Genomic DNA, 20,763 nt, shown 5'->3' with positions numbered 1-20,763 from the left:
CTTTATTCACTGCCAGCCTGAGGCTTACCTTGTCCTCCACTCTGTTCAGCCTGGCACCAATCGTGTTATTCCCTCGATCTTTGCTTTTTTCTGTTGAACAAGAAACATTTTCAAATTAATAAATGGTGTTATAACAAAATAGCAGTAAGCCACAACAGGGTGTGTATAACTAGCCCACCAACGCAGTGTAACTGAATACCTTTGCCAGGCTGGTAGCTTATTTCTTAAAGGCAGTTTTTTTTTTTTGTAAATTTCTTTTTTTTTTTTTTTTTTTTTTTTATAGCACTAGCCCAAGTCATGGCTTTTAATAACCCTTAAGTTCTTAAGTTAAAGGCAGGCACTTTCAACCTTTGTTATATACTTTAACACAGGAAAACAAAACTGTTCCCAATTTACTTCATATTTTAATTGCTTTTTAGAAGCAATTTGACACTATGCAAAAAAAAATCTACAGTCTGCTTCAACAATGCACTTGGATAATGTTTTATCTATTTTTCCTTTCTATATACTGTAGAGAAATGTAGGTTTGAAAATGCCATTAATACAGTTTTGATTACCCAGACTTGTCACCAGACAAAATCAGTACCTTGCATTCCTTTTCTGTTCTCTTTTCAAAAATATCAAAGCTTTGTGTGAATGTTACTAATTTCACAGGAACTCTATAACATGCCATTTTACTGAAAAAAGAGGGAGTCTCAGAGAGATTAGTTAACATTTTGAAAACTCCAGTGATAGTTGCTTTAAATATTTAAATAAGAACAGCCCTATTAAAAGTGTTGATAACTAAACATTACTGTATGTCTAAACTTCAAATGACATCACGTTGTATCTTTTTGAAATTTTTGAAAATTTTTCAACAAAATCAAAAGTACTTTTACAAGTATTTTCCACAAATTACTCATCAGATTAACTGTAGACACCTCCTTCATAGTAACTTACCTGAGACGGAGATAAAAAGAGATGGCTTTCCTATGGATTGGTCCAACCTGTAAACAAAAAAGAATCATTTTTAGTTTTTATCAGCCTGAAGTGGCATCTTCACCTTTTCTAGCTGGAATGGGGAGACTTCCTCACAAAGAAGCAGCGTGAAGGTAAAAAAAAGTTGTGGTTTGTACTGTAAGTGAAGCAGTTACTTTGGATTAAGAATAGTTTGAAATTAAAAAACGACAACAAAAAATAATTAAACTTAGATTGGCATTCAGCTTCTTTAACCACTGTAAAGTTTTATAGCGTTCACTGTTTTTCCACATCAACTGCATCGTTGTTTCCTCTTTTCTTTGGTCTACTGCAGCATACTTACAGCATCCATCTGTTGTCTCTTTGTTTACTCTCAAGTGCAATTCTATGAGAGCAGGTGATGGTATTTCACTCTGTACATACACAGCCCATAACATTAAGGGATTATGGCCTAAAGTCAGAGCAAGCTGGGACTGAGGCAATACATGCAAGTATAATGCAAATAGTAAGTCACAGACATCAGATTTTTAAGGCAATCTGCCTTTTCCTTCATCTGTAAAAACAAAATGTTACTTGAATGCCATTTTTGTATTCTGCAAACTTGCACAGTCATACCAATACAGCACTTATAACCCTGTCAGTTGTCATACCTCCTCTGTAACTCCTTGATTCGCACCATCAGGTTTAGATGACCCTGGGAATACTGCTCAATAACATCTCGGACATCATAGGGCTTTCTAGCTTGCTGTAAAATAAAAATCAGAAATATGCCAGTAAGCCACAAGGATATACAAATGATCTCTGTTAGTGTACATTTTTTCAAAAGCAAACAGAAAATTCTTTAAAACCCATTTAATACTGTTTAAAATTTTGAGATAGTTTGATTGTTGCCATGATCATATATTTATCATGGAATAATTATGACAGTTCCAATTTCATCTGCATTATTGTTACTGCAGATCTACATGCCTTTAAAGAGACCATCTACTGAACTTGAGACCAAAAAAAGGGTCTCTGGTACTTTGCTCAGAACTTTGTGGTCATCTTAGTGTTTTCTAGAAATAAGTTTCATACTCTTCAACCACTGGCCTGTAAAGCGCTTTTTTTCAAGAGCAAGACCTTATTCTCAGCCTAAGCTCTCAGTTCAGCTCATACCATGGGAACTTTAAACCAGACTCCTGGATGAAGGTGAAATGCTGATTTCCTTTTACAGAAAGCCTGGCTCAGCTTTCAAGTCCACTGGGAAAATATTGGTGCAAGAAATGACCAGGGAGAAAGCCCTGCGTCTGAAATTTGCGTTCCATACATGGGAAAATCATAATCTGACCTATTAGCAATAAAAACACTTTTGTATAGTATTAGAAACAAAGACCATAATTTTTACCAAGAAATACTGAGACTAACTGGAAAGCTACTGAATGAAACTGTCAAAATGTGGTAACAAATTACAAATGTCTTAATCCTACATCTAGAAACTGGAATCCAATCTGTACCAGAACTACATGTGAGAAGAACCAATGATGCTCTAAATCAACAGAGAAGAGAGAGAAGGGAAGAGAAGAGTGTAAACTTCACAGGTTAGACTGAATGGAAACACCTGAAATTATAGAATTACAGAATTTCAGGTTTTCAGATGGAAGGGACCTATACCATGTCCAACTGCCTGACCATTCAGTGCTAACCAAAAGTTAAAGCATTTTATTGAGGGTGTTGTCCAAATGCCTCTTGAACACTGACAGGCATGGGGCACCAACCATCTCTGCAGGAAGCCTACTCCAGTGTTTGACCACCCTCACAGTAAAGAATAATATTCAGTCCAAACCTCCCCTGGCGCAGCTTTGTGCCATTTCCATGCATTCTGTCAGTGGTGACCAGGGAGAAGATACCAGCACCTCCCTCTCCACTTCCCCTCCTCTGGAAGTTGTAGAGAGGGCCCTGAAATCAGACAGACCTCAGCCTTCTGGTTGTGACATTGTTGGCACCCACATGAAAGATCAGGAGTGGGTAATAATCTGAAGGCTGTGGGTAATAATCCGAAGGCTGCGCTAAGCTCCTAAATTTACTGGTGACATCTCTGATCCTAGCACCAGGGAGGCAGCAAACTCCTTTGTAAAGAGAGTCTGGTCTGCAGGTGGGAGCCTCTGTTTCCTTCAGGAGGGAGTCACCTACAGCTACAACTGCTGCTTCTTCACAGTGCTGGTCTTAATGCTGCACTTGCTATGAGGATCTAGTTGATCTGACGTTGGTAGAGAACTTGTTCTGTTACCTATGCCACCATCTTTCCACATCCCTCATCTACCTTACCTAGAGCCACATACCTATTCTGTGGTGGAAGCTGAGAGGGCAGACAGGGGCTCCTCTCACAGCTCTGTGCAGCAACACGGTTCCACAGCTTGCTGCCTCTCAATTTGCTGCCTTCATCCTGATGCAGATCAGATACCAGACCTGCCTCAGCAGTGGCCATGCTAGGTTGGCATGTGCATACCAGAGGGGGCAGAGCACAGCTCTGTTGATCTATCACCTTCTCAGACGCTTCTCAGTCTCCTCACCTTGTCCTGAAGCTTGGCCACCAGGCAGAGCAGCTCATTTACTGTGGCATAACTCCCACAGGTGTGCTTGCTCTTGCCCTCCACCTCAGAGACTAGCCCTAGGCCCACCCCACAGCCTCAAGACCTCTCAAGGCTGCCGGAGGAACAGAAGCAGAGGCCATGACTTTCTGGCTGGCGGCCGCCATGTCTGCACCTCCTCACCACCACACACCTGACAGAAAATTGTTCAACACGCTGCTGTTGGTTGAGGAGGCCATGAGCAGAGCAGGCTGCAGGCATACAGGGCACACAGCCTGAGGGTGTTGGGGTGCAGAAGCCCCTCAGGCACCGCCAGGACCCCTAGGCCTCGCACTCCCCTCAGCCATGCCACTGCCGCGCCTCCTGAGGGTTTCCCGCCTTTCCAACTGCCGCACTCAGCCGGCACCTCACAGCTCCCTTCCCACCCTCCTGTGGAAGGAAACTTCCTCCTAAGATCCTATTCAAAGCTGTCACACGGCACAACAAAGTAACAATAACTGATACTTCTGACTCATTTACTATGCTATCCATAGATGCTGTGTAGAAAGTTTTCAAGGTTTGGTAAAAACTGATGAATTAACCACCTTCAACATTATCTCGATCAGCTGAAGAAGTCATCCAAAAACATGACTGAGAACACCACTGCAGTCTTCAGTTAAATGCAGGAAAAATTCCTATAATATAAATGCATTACAGTACACTCCCACCTCTTAAAGAAAAAGTTGGTGGTTTTTCTTTTTCTTCTCCCTTTTTTTTTTTTTTTTTGAGGGAATGATTTCCAATTTATCAGGTAATTTAATATCTCTGCTCTATCATACTCTCTTGCTGTTCAGTAAATGAAATATTGGATAAGGATTAGATAGACTGGAAGTGGCAGCTCAGCTATCTTACAATTAAATTACTTTGACATCTGTTATCTCCTAATATTGCCTTAAGCTGCTTCAAAATCTGTGGATCTTCTGAAAATCAGTGTTCTGCATCAAAATAATAGTTTTTGTTAGTCTCCTGTCACTTTTTGCTCTTATTCCACCTGCTATTACAAAACTAGAGTTCAACACTTCATCTTTAAAACTCTCTCTCAATATATTTACTTTTCCAGTAAAATATCACTTCATTAAGCAAATTACATTTCAGTCTGCCAGATTCCCAGAAGCCTACTGCAAACCTTGGGTGCCTGTGAGATACTCTGTGATGGCAGGCTAGCCAGGAATGAGAATTGCTTCCATTTCACCACAGAGCACACAGAGGAACTCCCAGGAAACCCAAGTGCTTACACACACTTTAGTCATAGCTGACACCCCCAGAGAAAGAAGCCTGACCCAACGATGGTATAAGCTGTAAGTCTTGTCCATGGACTAGTACTGTAAATATGGTGGTATTTAAAATAATAATAATAAAAAAAATGTCTTGGATTATTTTGTGCAATAAATCACCACAAGGCTAGTCTGTAGGATCAGCTTGAAAACTGCAGGTTCAGAAAAGCAGTTTAGTAGAAAAGAAGCATGCACATCTCATCCTGCCTTCCCCACACTCTGCAGCAGGAGTCTGATAGTAAAATACTAAATAGGTTACTGCCTGTTTTCCATTTACCAGGCTGCTTCTTTCTCTTTAAAACAAAAACTGAAAACCTGGAGTAAACAGAATTTATGAATGAAATTGAATTTTCTAGTCCAATAGGGTATTTAATAGTCAGTACTGATTATTCTGTAATTATGTGGTAGTGAAAGCTTATCTTTCAAGAGAAAATGCTGCTGCTGTTGACAACAGTTTGTTAGTTTTGTAAGTGGAAAACAAAACTGCAGTAGGTAATGGATGAGTGTTGAAGAAAACTGTAGAAGCCAGCCCCACAGCTTTTCTTCTCTTCTCCACTTTCTTCCCTCTGCTAATTAACCAATACTCATGGCAAAAATCTTCCCACATGAAACAGACTTTCCCGTCATATATGAAAGTTTGCAAGTCACAAAAGCCAATGCCAAATACGAAATGTGCACAAATACACACTGCTGTTCCTTTGTGGCTGCATTCAGAGAGAACTTTCCCAAGAGGCAGACCAGGGAAAGGGGAATCCCTGCAATGGGAATTACTGGTAAATGTAACCCAGTAACAGTCAAATAAAATGGGTCTGGGATCCTTTGAAGCAAGGACACTTTGAACTACATTGTTTGCTACAGCCCAGTATGGAGATTAGAAAAGATTACACACACAATTCATGATTCATACCATGACAAACGAATTACATAAGGTGATGAATTATAAGAGCATAAATGCAAGATTTTCCAGTGAAATCCATAACAAACCAGGCAACAGTTACTCATGTCATCAGTGGAACTCCAAACTGTATTTTTAGTTTATGCTATGTATAGAATGTTTGCCATAGTGAAGAGCACAACACAAATTAAAAACATATTTTAAAAAGGAACTGGAAAGAAAAAAAAATGTTTAAAGATGACAATGGGAAATCAGATCAAATTCCTTGTCTCTGGGTATACGGTGGACAACACAATTGTATCCATGTGCGTAAGTCATAAAACATTTAGAAGCTTTCCTAATTGGAAGACGAATGTTACTTACCCATGAATTTACCTAATGGAAATAACTAACCATGATGAATTGCTTTTTGAAATTCAGTTATAAGGTTAGACTGTGATGAAGATACCTGATTTATACTTAATACGTGAAATTCACTTTTGTGTATGAAGAGTGAACAAAGCCTAGAAAACCATTAATTTCTAAGTACTCTTTTCCCTATGAACTACACAATCCTTTTTTAACAGTGAGTCATTCACCTTTGCTGACACACAGGACTCATGTTGATTACTAGTAGATCTTTCCAACACAATTTGAACCAGTCCTACAGACCTTGTAAGTGTTATAGCCCCTTTACAAGAGCATAAACACATCCATAAAAAATGTATTAATTGTTTATAATGTTATGCTGGGTTCTTACAAGGACATCATATGGACTGTATTCAGACCTGGTTGTTAAAACACAGTATAAATCCATCCCCTTCTTTTAAAGAGGAAATGATGTACATGTTTGATGCTTCACACAGTATTACTTCTCATGGCCTTTGAAATTTCTTTGTTTAGTTTCAATTTATTTATTTATTTATTTGTGTTTTGTTGTTGTTGTTTTTTTTCGAACGGGAAGTCTCTGTTTTCTAGTTGACATTTGTCCTTGTGGTGCCATCACCACTTGTTATTGATTGAGGTCTTCAAAAAAAAAGTATCTATACAAAATTAGACATACAGGTGTATCCTGCAAACAGCTGGTATAGTTTAAGAACCATGCTGGGTTCATGCTGAGACCTATTTTGCAAAATTTTCCTCTTCCTCCCCTTCTTCCTATGCTTTCCCTGCCAAAAGCTTTGGAGGCATGTCTAAAAATTCTGCATTTAAGTGCCGACCTTGCAATTACTTCTTCCAGCTTATTTTTAACATGAATAGTCCAATGGACTTCAACTGAAATTATTTGTTTTTTTCAACAGGTAAACGAAAAATCTGAATTTTCTGTTAGGAAGCTACTTTTCACATAAACACAATGTTTAAAAGGCAAGTATCTATCAGAAAACAGCTGCTATGTAGAAATCTGAAAGATTAAGTTTTTAGAATGCATATTCTTCTTTACCTTAGTTTCAGGTATTGTGTTGGACTGGTTAGTACAAACTATATAGTCATTACTTGGCATGTGTTTAAACATTTTAATTTCTTATGGTTATTTTATGTGCATACAATAGAACAAAGCAGATTTACAACATACATTTGAGGAAAGAATAATGACAGGGGTTATCTCCTAATTACGGGAAAGATTTCCAAAAGCACCTTGTGGCTAGAATTTCAAGGTGACTTTGTGCATTAGGTTACTTAGATGCTTTTGAAAACTGTACTTTCAGTGCTCTCAGAGTTTTTAAACTCGGTCATAACCTTGTATTCAGAAATTATGGAGAAGTATCAGATATCTCCGTACTAGAAGACTCCGCTTCCGACAGAAACAGCAGTGTATCACTTGAATGCAGTAGTGACTTGAGATATTTCACTTTAGCTTAACTTAGATTTTTAGCTCCTTACTAACAGCTCATGTTAATAGCTCAGGAAGCATAAACACTACTAAAGAAGGATAGGAGACAACCCTTGTTAAGGGTTTTTGTAGATGGCCAGGAAGAGGTCTTTTGCAGGTGAGAAAGTGAGAGCGCAACTGAGAAGCCAGCTTAGCAAATGGGACACCGAGTACAAACAAGTTTCAAGCAAGAACTGAATAGTGCCATTCTATTCAGTCAAATGCTTTTTCAGCTTCTATCAAGTCATCTGCCGCAGGGGAGTTTCATTTACTTGCCAGGTGGATAATGTTGCACACAGTGTTCAGGCATTTTCCAGATCTGTTTTTGACAAACACCACTTGGGAGGTAGATCCATGATGTGTAGATTTCTTGTTTGTAAGTAGCTTAGTTAATACTGTGGCAAATATTTTATGTTCTGAATTTATGAAAGCAATGATTCTGTAATTACCACAGACCAAAGGATCACAATCAGATTGCGGAATGAGAATAAATTAAAGTTTAATGCGACTGGCCACATTTGGGCTGTTTTTCACTGAATAGCAACAGACACATCACTGGAATGGGCCACATCCCTTTCCAAGTTACAAGTACTGACCATCAGGCATTAAGAAGCTTCTCAACAAAATGACTACAGAAAGTATTTCCAAGTAGTCTGGACATTGTGGCTTTCTTAACTTCAGTCTAAGAAAAATAACAGGTAAAATTTGCTAGCAGAAACTTTCTGAATGTGCTTTCTCCAAGAAAATCCCTGTCATGGGAGATTTCAGCATAAATGGTTACAGTATGAATACATTATCCACAACCAAAAGAAATTTGGGAAACAGTAAGGCAACCTTAACTATAATTTGGCTAATGATTTTTAGGAAAAATAAAATGATTCAAGGAAGAAAATTACTGAAGATTTCAGACAGTGGTTCTAAATTTCAGCGATGAAGTCAGAATCCAGGCTTTAAGTAGCAGCAAGCATTGCTTTACAGAAACAACGCTTTCTTGGATCATTAATTACCATCATCTTTTTTCTCCTAAACTTTGTGCCCTTCAAATATTTGAAAGAAAAAGGATCATCCACCACCCCATCACAGCCTTTTTTTGGTGTAGATTAAAGGTGAGAAAGCTTTTTAGTCTCTTATACACAATAGTGCCAAGGTTATACCTGAAAATGGATGTGGGAGGTTAAGCTCCCCCTTTTCTTTGCATTTTCAGCTGTGAAGCCTGTTCTCCAGGGATTATCCCTTATTAATTCATTTTAAGTCAAGTAATATATCTCTTATATAGAGAGAGATATTCACATGGTTTAAATCAAGGTGAAGGCTATTGACGTGTGTTTTTGCTGGATTAGTTAAATTGATTTAAAAACCATGTTCTTAGAAAGTTTGCAGTCACAAATTTTTATTCAGACCAGGCAACCAGGTTAATTAGCTCCTGTGAAATGCTTATGGTATTGCAATATCCCAGCAAGTGATGCACTGGAAATGTTTGTTGGTGAGGGTGACAGGAGTAAAGAGAACTGACTGTCTCACAAACTGTGAAGGAAGTCTCCTACCAATGCAGATGGGACAAGGGAAAAGGAAGCAGAAACCTTCTGATACACTAACAAATTTCCATCCCAGTTTCTTATCAGGACTTCATTGTCATAGAGCAAAGAGACAGAAACAAGGCTGAGGCAGTATTTTAATCTCCAATTCTACTGACTCAGCACGACAGTAACGTACGGTTTGGAATTAATGCAGACATATGAGAATGCTTGCACTGCAAGAAAGAGCGATAACAGAGGGTTAGAGGTCAAGTCCATTAGCAGAAAATAACATTTTAATTCAGACCTCGTTTCAGGAGTTTAGCGTATTTCCAGTGTGTCCACAGTTGACTAGCATGCTCCTAAACAACCACCCTATTCAAGGAGGGAGAGAATAGTGGGTGTAGCTCACCATTACTGAAATGAATTGTGTCTGTCTCTTAAAGTTTCTAAAAGAAACAATAAAATAGGAGAATAAAAGGGCTCATTTAGAAAAGCAGCTTTCTCTTCACAACTCACCTGGAACTTTTTCTTTGCCACAAAATACTGCATCCTACGAATCACCTTAATCGCAGCACGGTGATGTTCTCGCAGCCTGTGGGGAAAACGAAGCAGGTGAGTGGGGTGAAGGAGCATCTCTTTCCAAACTGTAAAATAGCAGCCTTCAGAAATTGCTTCACCAACGTATGGATGTGTAACATTGGTAGTAGCGATTCGTCCCGTGTGTGCAGCACACTCCTATTTTGACCTTCCCCACCTCCCAAGAATGCTATAAAAATCCAGGATTTTATCTGCTCTATGCTAGGTTTGCACACATGTCACAGCAAAAAGTGACGTCCACATAACCTCTATGTCAAAGCAAATCTCCACTTGTCTTTCCCAGTTCCCTTTCCACAAAAAAAAAACGAACTGTCAAGTTTCTGCATATTCAGCCATGCAGAGCCTTTACACACACTCTAGAATTACAGCTTTTGTTTCTTTTCACTAAGTCTTGTGCAATATGCCCCTTCACTCAAAGAATTTGGATTTCAAAAACCATTAAAAAATCACTTAGAAGATTTTCAAGTAGACTGCTAAACAATACAAATGATACTGTGGTAGCTGAATGCAACCTCTGCATCGACATGCATCCCCAACTGAATTGGAAGCGTACATAAAGAAATCCAGAGTGTCTTAAAACAAATATATCTCCATTTTCGTGCACACGAACTAAAAATAGAATTAAAAAAGAAACTCCAAAACCAAGAATTTGCTATTCATATAAATTTTCATAGTATCTGAGAAAATTATTTTTCATAAAGCATATGAAAGAAATCTGTTCATTAACAGCAACAGATATTTGCCATTTTTCATTATTTTTAAAGCTTATAAGAATCACATTTTTTTCTTCTTAACAGTAAAAAAAAAAACAAAAACAAACCCACAAATATATAAAAGCTGTGCTGAAGACTTATCCTACTTGCTCACTCTATTACTATTCTCCACACATTTAAATGACAATATTGAAAACGACGTGACAATGTTTTTGTTTTTCAGTGGTGAACTTCTGGCATTTTAAATTTTCTTCCCAAGTAGACTTCCAGTGATGGCTTAGGGGAAGGAGCAGACAAAGCAGAGCTGGCCTTACTTAGATATTCCAGGTGTTCTATCATTATAAATTGTTACTAAAAATGCTGACAGGTAGGCATACGAAGAGGTCCCTATGCAATATTTTCTCCCTGTGTTGAACCTGACTGTGTTCATATTCACTATAGGATGGAAAAATCGTATTTAAGTCCTGTACAAGCTTGGGTCTTCAGTATATTACAGCATGCTATTACCCAATCCTCTTTAGTTAATTATAGCCTGGAGCATCAGTGAGTATTCAGGTAGCTCCTCAGGACAAATTTCTCCCAGCAAAGAGAAGTTCTGTGTGTGCCAATGGTGGGTGCCTGTCCTGTGAGCAATACAGCAAGTGGAGCCTTTCTGAAAACTCACTCTTTATGGGAGAATAGCTTTCTCCAACTACAAAAGCCAAGACAAAACAAAACACTCTGATTTTCTACTTGCAGATACTGTCCTATCGGATAGATTTTTTGCTACAGACATTACTTAAATTTAATAAAAGTAAAGAAAAGAAAAAAAGTACTTTCTCCAAATATAACATAAAATAGGATTGCTTTTCAAACTAATAACGTGAAGCTTTTCAACACAGGTCCACCAACCACAATGTGCCTTCATTCGGAGTAACTGTGCCTCAATAACTACGCAGCGTTCCCTGAATCTGTGCTTGAGTTTGTATGGGAGGCCCTTCCCTATTAATACCTTACAGAAGGCTTTCACAGGACTCTGTCCAGGTCCCCTCTCATGCACACTTGACTGCAACATCATGCTCACGTTATAAGAATGGAAATTCACTTCTAACCGGGCCAGCTGCCTTCTTGGATCGACTCCCGGTGAACTGAGTCAGCCCAATCTTAGTTACTGGTGTTGCTATTCCGAGAGCCCCTGCTGCATCACTGCTCGTGACAAGGACAACTTCCACAAAACCAGAAGGAAATAAAGCATTTATCTTTTTAAGTTCTACTTCACAGAGTTAGAGCCAAAAAGATAAATGCTGCTGAATTCGGTGTTAGGTATTAAACGTATGATAGTGTAACTTTCATGCAGATATACACAGCATAATGCACACAACAACATCTTATGACAAATAGAAATACATTTCAATTGGAGTAAAACTGCTTGTAGTATTTTGTTTTATGCCTCATTTCCTCTGGGGTGTTCTTCGCAGTCCATTATTTTTGACTAAAACACTTTTCTTTGGGGCATACGGTCACTAGTAAAGTACACCAAATCCCTCATCTTCTGTCTAGGTGCAGAACCTCATCTGTACGCAAGGCAGTAGGACAATAAAAATGAGATTCACCATTCAGTGAAATAACAATACTACACCACCAAAATGATTTTCCAATGCAGTAATTTTAAATCAATCATTTTTCAGTGCTAACATGAACTTCGATGCCAGGAATGGAAGTTAATATTCTCATTTTGTTCCTTTACATTTCCAACTGCAATAGGAAACCTTGCAGTAAGCTTGTTTCTGCTTATGCTGTAAAATCTAATTCTGCCCAACAGGCTGTCCTGCTTCCCTGAGATTAAATGCTTCTGCAATGAGAGAAGGGAATAAAGGATTTAATTAGTAGCCAAGGTTATGATTCACAGTTGTTTGATCTCTTTTGCAAACTGGTAACAAATGCTTTAGTAAATTGAGAGCTTAAACATTAACTGGAGATATTTGTTTGTTCAGCCACTCGTGACATCTCTCAATTCTAGTTACAAAATGACTGTCTGCAATGTGGGGGGACATACAGTGTTGTTATACACCAAACAGCCACACAATGCATTGTTATCCTCTGAATGAGATTTTCATGAAGACTTTTTATTTTATTTTAAAGGAGTGTGGCAGGAAATTACGTCATCTGAGAGTGCTTCTAGATACAGAAGCAACATACCTTTATGGTGCATGATCATCAAAGAAAGCAGGAGACACCCTTTGGAAAATTATGTCTGTGCAGACCATGTCTCTGATGGCAGTGCCATCACCTCCTTGTCCATGCTAGAGCTGGGTCATCATGAATCAGAGGATCATCATGAATCAGAGAACTTTCCTTTTCAGACAGGGACTACTGGGATACTTGCAAAAACTTGCCTGTTTCAATTTAGCTGTGGGAGCTAAGCTCTCCTGCAAATGAAATCCCTACTTCTTGCAAGTTTGGTTTTGCCTAACTTTGGTAGAAAGCATGTTTGTTAAGTGCATTAGTAACAGGGGCAGCAGGAAAGGCTTTCACCTTTTGCTTAATGAAGCTGTTTTCCTGTCGGGAGCATTTATCAGGCTTAGACTCTCACCATGCCCATTAACCTCACAATAACCAACATCTGAAGTGACTTGCAAATCACCACTTGAGTGATTCCAACAACCCCAGTGTATTACCTTCAAAAATAAGCTTAAGTAGCTTTTCATGCCTGTAAAATCAACCTAAAGATTACAGCTTCCAATGCTAGACAACCTCTCAGCATGAGCTTTTCCAAAGAAAAATCAGATTAAAAAAAGACTTTATTTTTTCAAGTAATACTTTGTAGTTTTGTTTCCATGAATTTCATGTTGGTGAAAATCAGCCCAAACAGCTGAAATATCCTTTCCACTTCATGGATGCAACCTAGAAAGGCAATGGGAGCACCACACGTTGCACTGTCCCCTGTGCCAGTGTTGGGATCAGTTACAGGAGGGGCAGGAAGAACATTACAGTTCAAACGTTCATTTGGGCTTCAGCCATATGGCCGGAAATATCTACTGTCCTGTCTCGGACCAAGACCAACAGCTCCTCATACAGAACGTACTGCACAGCCACTAACTGCCAGGAGCTTTCACTGGCTACCGATACACTTCTGTCTCAATATAAATAGGACATCAAGATGATCTTGAACACAGCACATACTACACAACATTTCCAGTGGACTTAAAATCAGACAATTAAGGTCTGAAGCTGCCCATGAATCAGTAAAATTGTCAGAACCTGTAGGGATTATCTAGAATGATTAAGGAGAATATAACATCAAATCAATAACAGAAAACCATCCTGGTAGGAGTAGGGTCAATAGCTTCATGCAAGCTTAAATTATTCCTATTCTGACACTTAGAAATGAGGTTTTCTTTATTTGTGCACTCGAAAAGTAACCTGTTGTTGATGCAGGCACTCCTTGAAGCAAAAGGAATGAGGACAAAGAAAATGACCCCGCAGCAAAATGGAATGGGTTGAGCACCCACACTACAAAAGGAAGCCTGACAGAATAATATGACTAGAAATCATTAGTTTTTCTGCCTTCTTTTGTTGTTAGGTTACTTAACCTACCACAAGCCATTTGGAGGAAACCCGATCTCTTCATTAGTCCATCAGAAATCTGGACTGGAATTTCACATAATTTGGAAAACAAGCATACTGAAGAACTTAAGGTACTTTTACAGACATTCACATTTGGTTGGAAAGTTATATATTTATAAATGCCCCAAACTTCTATTGTAATAGAGCCATTAGTATTGCAATATTATTTATTTTTTACAACACAGCCAAAACCTCAGTACCCTCCCAAAGGTATGACTCATTCCACGGTCCTGCATTCACAGACAGCCACAACGAAGGTCCCAGGCTTTGGCCAGCAACTGTCTGCAGTGCAGGTACGTTGCTGTCTCATTCCTGCTAAGGGACCAGCAGGGCTTCCCCAGAAGAATGCTTTTGGGACCAAGGCTAAGATTCTAAGAATGGATTTTTTTATTTTTTCCTGCAAACATCAGGAAGTAAACAGTTGCGTGGTTTGGTTGTTTCACATTTTAAGAAAAATAAAAGCTTTTTGTTTGTTTGTTTTAATGAAGTTTTGTAAGATTCATCCCTGTTCTAAAATACACAAGTCTTTCAGTAAAGAACTAGATAGAAAAAAGAAATCTGCTAATTAGAAATATTTACTGTCCTTAAAATGCTGCTGAATTTGACATCAAAACCTTAGTAATCCCATTATAAGTGTGTCCCCCTTCTCATCTTAGAAAGGTATTCCATATATTGGTGTAGTGTTAACAGAAATATTAAAGCAACAAGACAGAGGAAAGGTGGTGCTAATTTCCTATTTGTAACACTTGTATTTTGTTCATTTGTAGAACATATTATTTTCAGGCCCATAATGTCTGGCACAGACATCCCCACGTACAAGGACACTGATATTATTGGAGTGAAAAGGTCAACAACGCTCTTCAGAATGAGTTTAACCAGAAGGAAAACTCAGTAGGAGAAAGTGACTGAGTTACAATATCTTTTACAAAATACCCTCTCCTCAGTAAACCTAACACTGATTTGAAGTCAAGCTCAGTTTTCAAACATATTTAAATTCTCTGCAGTCTTCTTAAATTTCGGACTTAAGACAGAGCTAAAGTATTAAGAACGAAGGCTGCAGTTGATTGGCCTGAAGTTTTTGGCACTAATCATTATTTAGACTTGAACTTTAACACATCAGATTTTAATAATATGTTGTGCATGTGAACTATTTTTTCCATTCAGGCACTGAAAATCTGTCCTTGTAACAAAACCTGGTGGAAGAGATTCAGAGTAACTACATTAAGCCATTTCATTAGTGCATTAAGTCTAATGAAATCTTTCATCGTTAGCCCTCTAGGGGCTTTTGGTATAGAATTTGCTGTGGCTCAAGGTTATTCTTGTCTTTTCACACATTCGGTCATTCCTTACACATTACGCTTGATGGGAGCCTCTGTTATTGGACAACATTTTACATGTGATGAGTTGGGATGGATTAGGTTGCATGGCTGTGTGTCCTGTAATATGAAGTGCTTGCACACTGTACCCAGGAACAAAATTAGAATCACTGCTTCTTTCAAATAATGTGAGCTACCCAACCTCTTGCTTTTGGTGCTAGAGCTTGGCAACTGCTGCTTACTTCTGATGTACTTTTGCAGCCATCATTATGTGTTTACCAGGGGCTCTCAAAAAATACCCTCACCCATAAGCAATTCACAAAAATCACCTTAAGGACAAACTAGTAAAAGCTGCCCCAAAGTGTCAGAAAAGTATGACAAGACTTGACGAGTAAACCAGTTACAAAAGCAAAGTTTTATTAAATGAGCTTCAGCCAAACTTAATGTTGATATAAATGCTCCCAGAAATTTTCAAATGTATGAATGTGTTTATTTTCAATGGACAAACATTTTTTACTAGACTTTGCCCTCTAGTTTTCCCATCTATTTGAGAAAGTAAAATTAGAAATGACTAACAACACAAATGAAATGAATGCAGCTATCCCCCTAGTGCTCACTCTCCAGGGTCTTCACAGGTTTAAATGCAAAAAGGATGCGAAATAATAGATACTATATTCAGGGTAGGAAAAAAAAAAGAAGGAGAATCACAAATAGCAGGAACAATACATTTTTCAAACTTCTTTGGTCTTACAAGAAAAGGCATTCTAGTAATTACAGGCGAACAAGTTATCTAGTTATGAAAGTTCGATGCCTACTTAACTCTTACTCATGTTTGCCAGTTGCACCTGAACAGATATGACTTCATCTGCACTGAATATTTCGAAGTCAGCAGCAAACAACTTCTATAAGGATTTTTGCATTAACAATTTATACAGAATAGGCTGTTTGAAGTGGTGAATTTTAAAAATATGAGCTGCTTTGACTTAACTGCGCGTTCCCTAATATAACTGCTGTTTCCTACCTAGGGGAACATGGAGGCTGACTTTCCATTGGACTCTGAGTGACAATAAAATCATAAATTGCTCTGTAAGAATACTGCGTAAAAGTAATGTCAAATCCACTCTCCTGGTGAACTTTCAAGCAGTAAACATTTTGGTTATTGTTTACTGAATGTGAACATAGCCCCAGGGTAATTAGCTTAAGCTGAATTAACATTACCAAGCTCCTCCCCATACTGTATTCTCCCACTGTATTTGTGGTTGTGTCAGTTTTTTTTTTTTTTTTTTTTTTTTTTTAACATAAGATATGTAGGCGAAAGGCACATATGCTGGCTGTAGCACAGCACTGTGACTTTTCTGCTGCTTTGGGAGACTATGAGTAGTGGTGGCAGCTGACCAGAGGTCTGCAGGGATGGCCTGGGAGATGGTGCTGGGGAAGCAGGAGATGGGGGTTAATATGGAAAGGGGAGAACCAGCTGAAGTGACTTGACTTGACTTGTATAAGGCATTAATGGTAATTTGAGACTCAGAGTGTGTCCGGAAAATACAGCTAATCAGTCTGGCCCTTTAAAATATGCTCTTATCAAGGTAATCTAAAATGTATATTGAAATGTAGGCCTGAAAAGGGGAAAAAGCTTTGCTTTTCTGACCCAGAATTAACACAGGTTACCACTGCCATGTGATCAGCAAGAGATGGCACAAAGTACAGATGGCTTTGGATGCTGTTTTTCTGATAGGGACCATGAGTCTCACCAGGTTAGCTACATAACTTATCTGAAGTATAAACTCTCTAATATTTGTATTGCTGCACAAGGACTATATTGCTGTTACTCAAGGTGGAACCATTTCGCAACCAAATTTTCAGGAACAGCTCTCTGCAAAGTGTTTATGTGGTAGTGGAAGACTGGCTACGGGATAAGGAAGATAAGCACATCATTAAATGCAAAGTTTTCTAGCATGCTGACCTCCCAGCTCATCCCCAGCTGTCCCTCTGTTCCTCAGCACATCCTGACAAACAAAACAAAAACTCATTTCCAGCTACAGAAAACGATTATGAGTAGCTAAACAGCATAGGATTTTGGAGTTCCAGCCTCTAATTTGTTCAACTTCTCTTGGGTGAAATGGTCAAATACACAGTACTTCTAGAAGTAAGATAAATAGCTGTAGCTACTAGAATAAAGATATCTACATTTTCTGGACTAATGCTATGCTGGGATGAACGTATGTAGCATCAGAGAGTTCATTTCTGTTCTGCCAATGATGCTAGCTAAGAACATAACCCTTAGTATAAAGGTTTGTGTTCAAATCAGACAAAAGCATAATATTTCTTGTACATCCTAAACAGTTTTGACTGTATATTTTAGCAATTCTGTTTTTACTTATGTCTTTTAACAGGGTATAAAGAGTTGCACAAAGGGCATGGAAAAAACAAAGGAAAAAACTATTTTTGAAAGGGAGTGAAATACCCCTGTTCCAAATGAAAGACAAATATAAAAAACAGTCCACTTTTTGTCACTATTGGTTGTTTCCCTAATCTGGTGAATTCCCCATTATCAAATCACAGCGAATCTTCAGTCAGCTCTTCACTCTCTGCATCTTGTTGAGGCAGAACCCAACTATTTTTACATGTTTTCAAAGCCAAACAATTTGAAAGTAACTAGACACAAATGAGATCACAGATAAGAAAATAATAGTATATGGCATTGTCTTCCAGACATTGTCTGACAAGTTAAACTCTTTTTCCAAAGAAGCTGAAGATAGAAGACAATAGAGCTGTAGTTCACTGCACAAGGAAAGACACGAATATTAGTATTTTGCAGCATCTGGTTAAAAGTTTTTGTTGTTGTTGTTGTTTTTGTTTTTCAGAGCTTGTCATGCATGGCTCTGAATTATACAAGGATCCACAGGGCTAAAATCAGCGATACTGGAAAGAAATAACCATATTGCCTATGGTTGCTTGTTTCTCTGTTGTTGGCCTATTAAACTTACAATAACCTTTGGATATTAAACTGGCTTCTGTTACACTACTTCATTATGCTCAACAAGTTGTTAACACTACAAGGTAGCTCTTTGTTGTATTCATCCTAGGGAGCTGCCAGACCACTGCAAACTCAAGTCTGAGACTGGCTTTTCTATTTAGCTTAAATTGCATTGCTCAGAATAAGCACCAGGTACAACCCATATGCAAAAATGTCTAAGGCAGAATACAAGTAGCAAAAAAAATTAAAAGTATGATCAGGACTCATTAAGAAGTCTCGCTTATTGATTTCCACTTTACATAAGACTTGAACTTACTAATTTAATACGTGCTGTATCCCCCATCTTAATTAAGACACATCAGGTAATACTACAACAACATCCTATTTAACCTTTTGTTTTGAGACAAAAGAAATAGGCTTTTATTAGATCAATTACTGATGCAGTTCACTGGCGATCTATAAAAGGTCAAAACAACATTGCATTGCTACTTATTTAACCTCACACTGTGACTTCAGCCAGAACCTCCTTCACTTTTTTTCCTTATCTCAGTAATAGTGCATTCTAAAATAATGGTCAGTAGAGACAAATAAAAGTTTTTCTTCATAAATCATAGGCAAGAAGTTAGATTCAGTTATACACCTTTGCAGCTTCATGCTATTCTACCAAGGCCAAGTAGCTAAACCTAGAGAGCATCTCAGCTGTTCAAAGCAAACGAAAATAATTGCACGGTTCCAACTGACAAAATAAAGCAGCTCTCCTGTTGCAGAGACAGGAATTACAGCAGGAAAAACATCTAAAAGGAAAAGGCCATTGACTTTATTAGTAATATTTACATTACCAAAATTAGTGATAAGACTATTTCAGAAATCCTTAACATTTTCCATGTTGTTTTTTTACCACAGAAGTGATTGGTAAATTCTCCTGCCATTTGATAATGAAAAAGGGAAGATGGATGTCACTGCTGTGAAGCTGTTTGTAAGCATTACATTCTGAACTCACACCACATCACAATTACATGATGAGACAACTCAAAAAAAAAAATATATATATATATATGTCTCACTCCCACAAAAATCAACCGAAAAATATATGAGGCCAAATTCTGCACTGATTTACACCATGAGACATCAGAAGTGAATGGGAGCACACGGACTGCTAGGTCATCACAGCTGTTGGCCTGCCATCTCTGTAGGCGCTCTGCATGTAATTTATACAGAACGATACGTGTCTGCCTCCAGCTGCACTTTTTAGTGGGTGTATCATCCAAAAGCAGAGTGAAAGAAGACTATAAACACAAGGGTGTTGCTACAGTCTGTGCAAGCTGCTATGAAAAGCATTGTAAAACCTTGCACGGATAGCATTAGGACAAGGGGACCTCACTTCATGTCAATGCCATCATACTGAAAAAGAAAAAACAAAAAAAAAACAGTTACAAATGTAGCTCAAAACTGCAATTTTTGCAGCTAGAAGCATACTCAAAGATTTGTTGTTTTACAATGGTAGAGAAACACATGGGATTTCAACTTGCGGAGAACAGCCTTTTCCTATAAATCACAGGGAGTAATCTGAAACCTAGAAACAGCACAGGGGCTCACATTTATGGATTTAAAACAGATGAAGAGCAAAGCATGCTCTTAACCCTTTCCCCATATTTTCTTTCCAAGCCCAAAATGAATATGCAAGAACTGAACAGAAATTAGCTGGGTAAAAATCATGATTAATAAAACTCTGAGAACACCTAAAACTGCAGCTCTTTGACTGACTTCTCCAAGGATACAAGCAAAGAATTGTCCTAAAGCAAAGCACTGTAAAACAGCGAGAGTGTAATCCACTATTTGGACTGTTCTTTCATCAACTTTTATTTAAGCAGTTTATCTTGTTGAGATTAGGATCTCCCTTACACAGCAAGACCTGGCAAACACAGGCCTCTGGTTTTGAATGTCAGGCTGTATTTCACTGGGAAAGAAGTACCTAGCAGCCTGTCGTCTCACCATAAGGTTATAAACTACTTAATCAAGCAATAGGAGAACTAACACTAACACATTAGCAATAGTTTTTCTTCAGAAATATGTAAGAGCGTTAAGATGTCATAAAGAGGGTTTATTTGTTGTCTTTTAATATCCCCAAGCACTTCCCTACCATTTTAGCCTCTCTCATGGCTCACTAGCCCAAAAAAAAAAAAAAAAAAAAAAAAGCATAGCCTGTTCCAACTGGAATCCTAAGATGCAGCCTTTTTTTTTTTTTTTTGCCTTTTTTTTTCTTTTTTTTTTCCCCTTTTCTTTTTTTTTCCTTTTGAAAAGAATGGGCTGGAATATCAGCATTGCCAAGAGGCATTAGTCTATACCTTGTCAGGGTCAGAGTTCCCGCCCCTCCAGAAATTCGCTCAAATATACGACACAATGGTATGATTAAACACAGAAACGAGCAAGGGCTGAAATCAAAAATGATGGTACAT

General features: G+C 38.3%; 1 protein-coding gene across 1 annotated transcript in view; it reads right to left on the bottom strand.

The window, feature by feature from the left end:
• KCNQ1 (potassium voltage-gated channel subfamily Q member 1) overlaps window positions 1-20,763 on the bottom strand; it is a 344,271-nt gene that overhangs the window by 104,650 nt on the left and 218,858 nt on the right. The window contains 4 exon segments of the mRNA XM_040557701.1: window positions 29-90; window positions 940-986; window positions 1,608-1,702; window positions 9,615-9,690. Coding sequence (XP_040413635.1) covers window positions 29-90; window positions 940-986; window positions 1,608-1,702; window positions 9,615-9,690 — 280 coding nt within the window.

Source organism: Cygnus olor, chromosome 5, assembly GCF_009769625.2.
Source record: "Cygnus olor isolate bCygOlo1 chromosome 5, bCygOlo1.pri.v2, whole genome shotgun sequence".
Lineage (NCBI taxonomy): Eukaryota > Metazoa > Chordata > Aves > Anseriformes > Anatidae > Cygnus > Cygnus olor.
The sequence above is the reverse complement of the archived record's forward strand: the minus strand, read 5'-3'. Positions and strand labels throughout refer to the sequence as shown.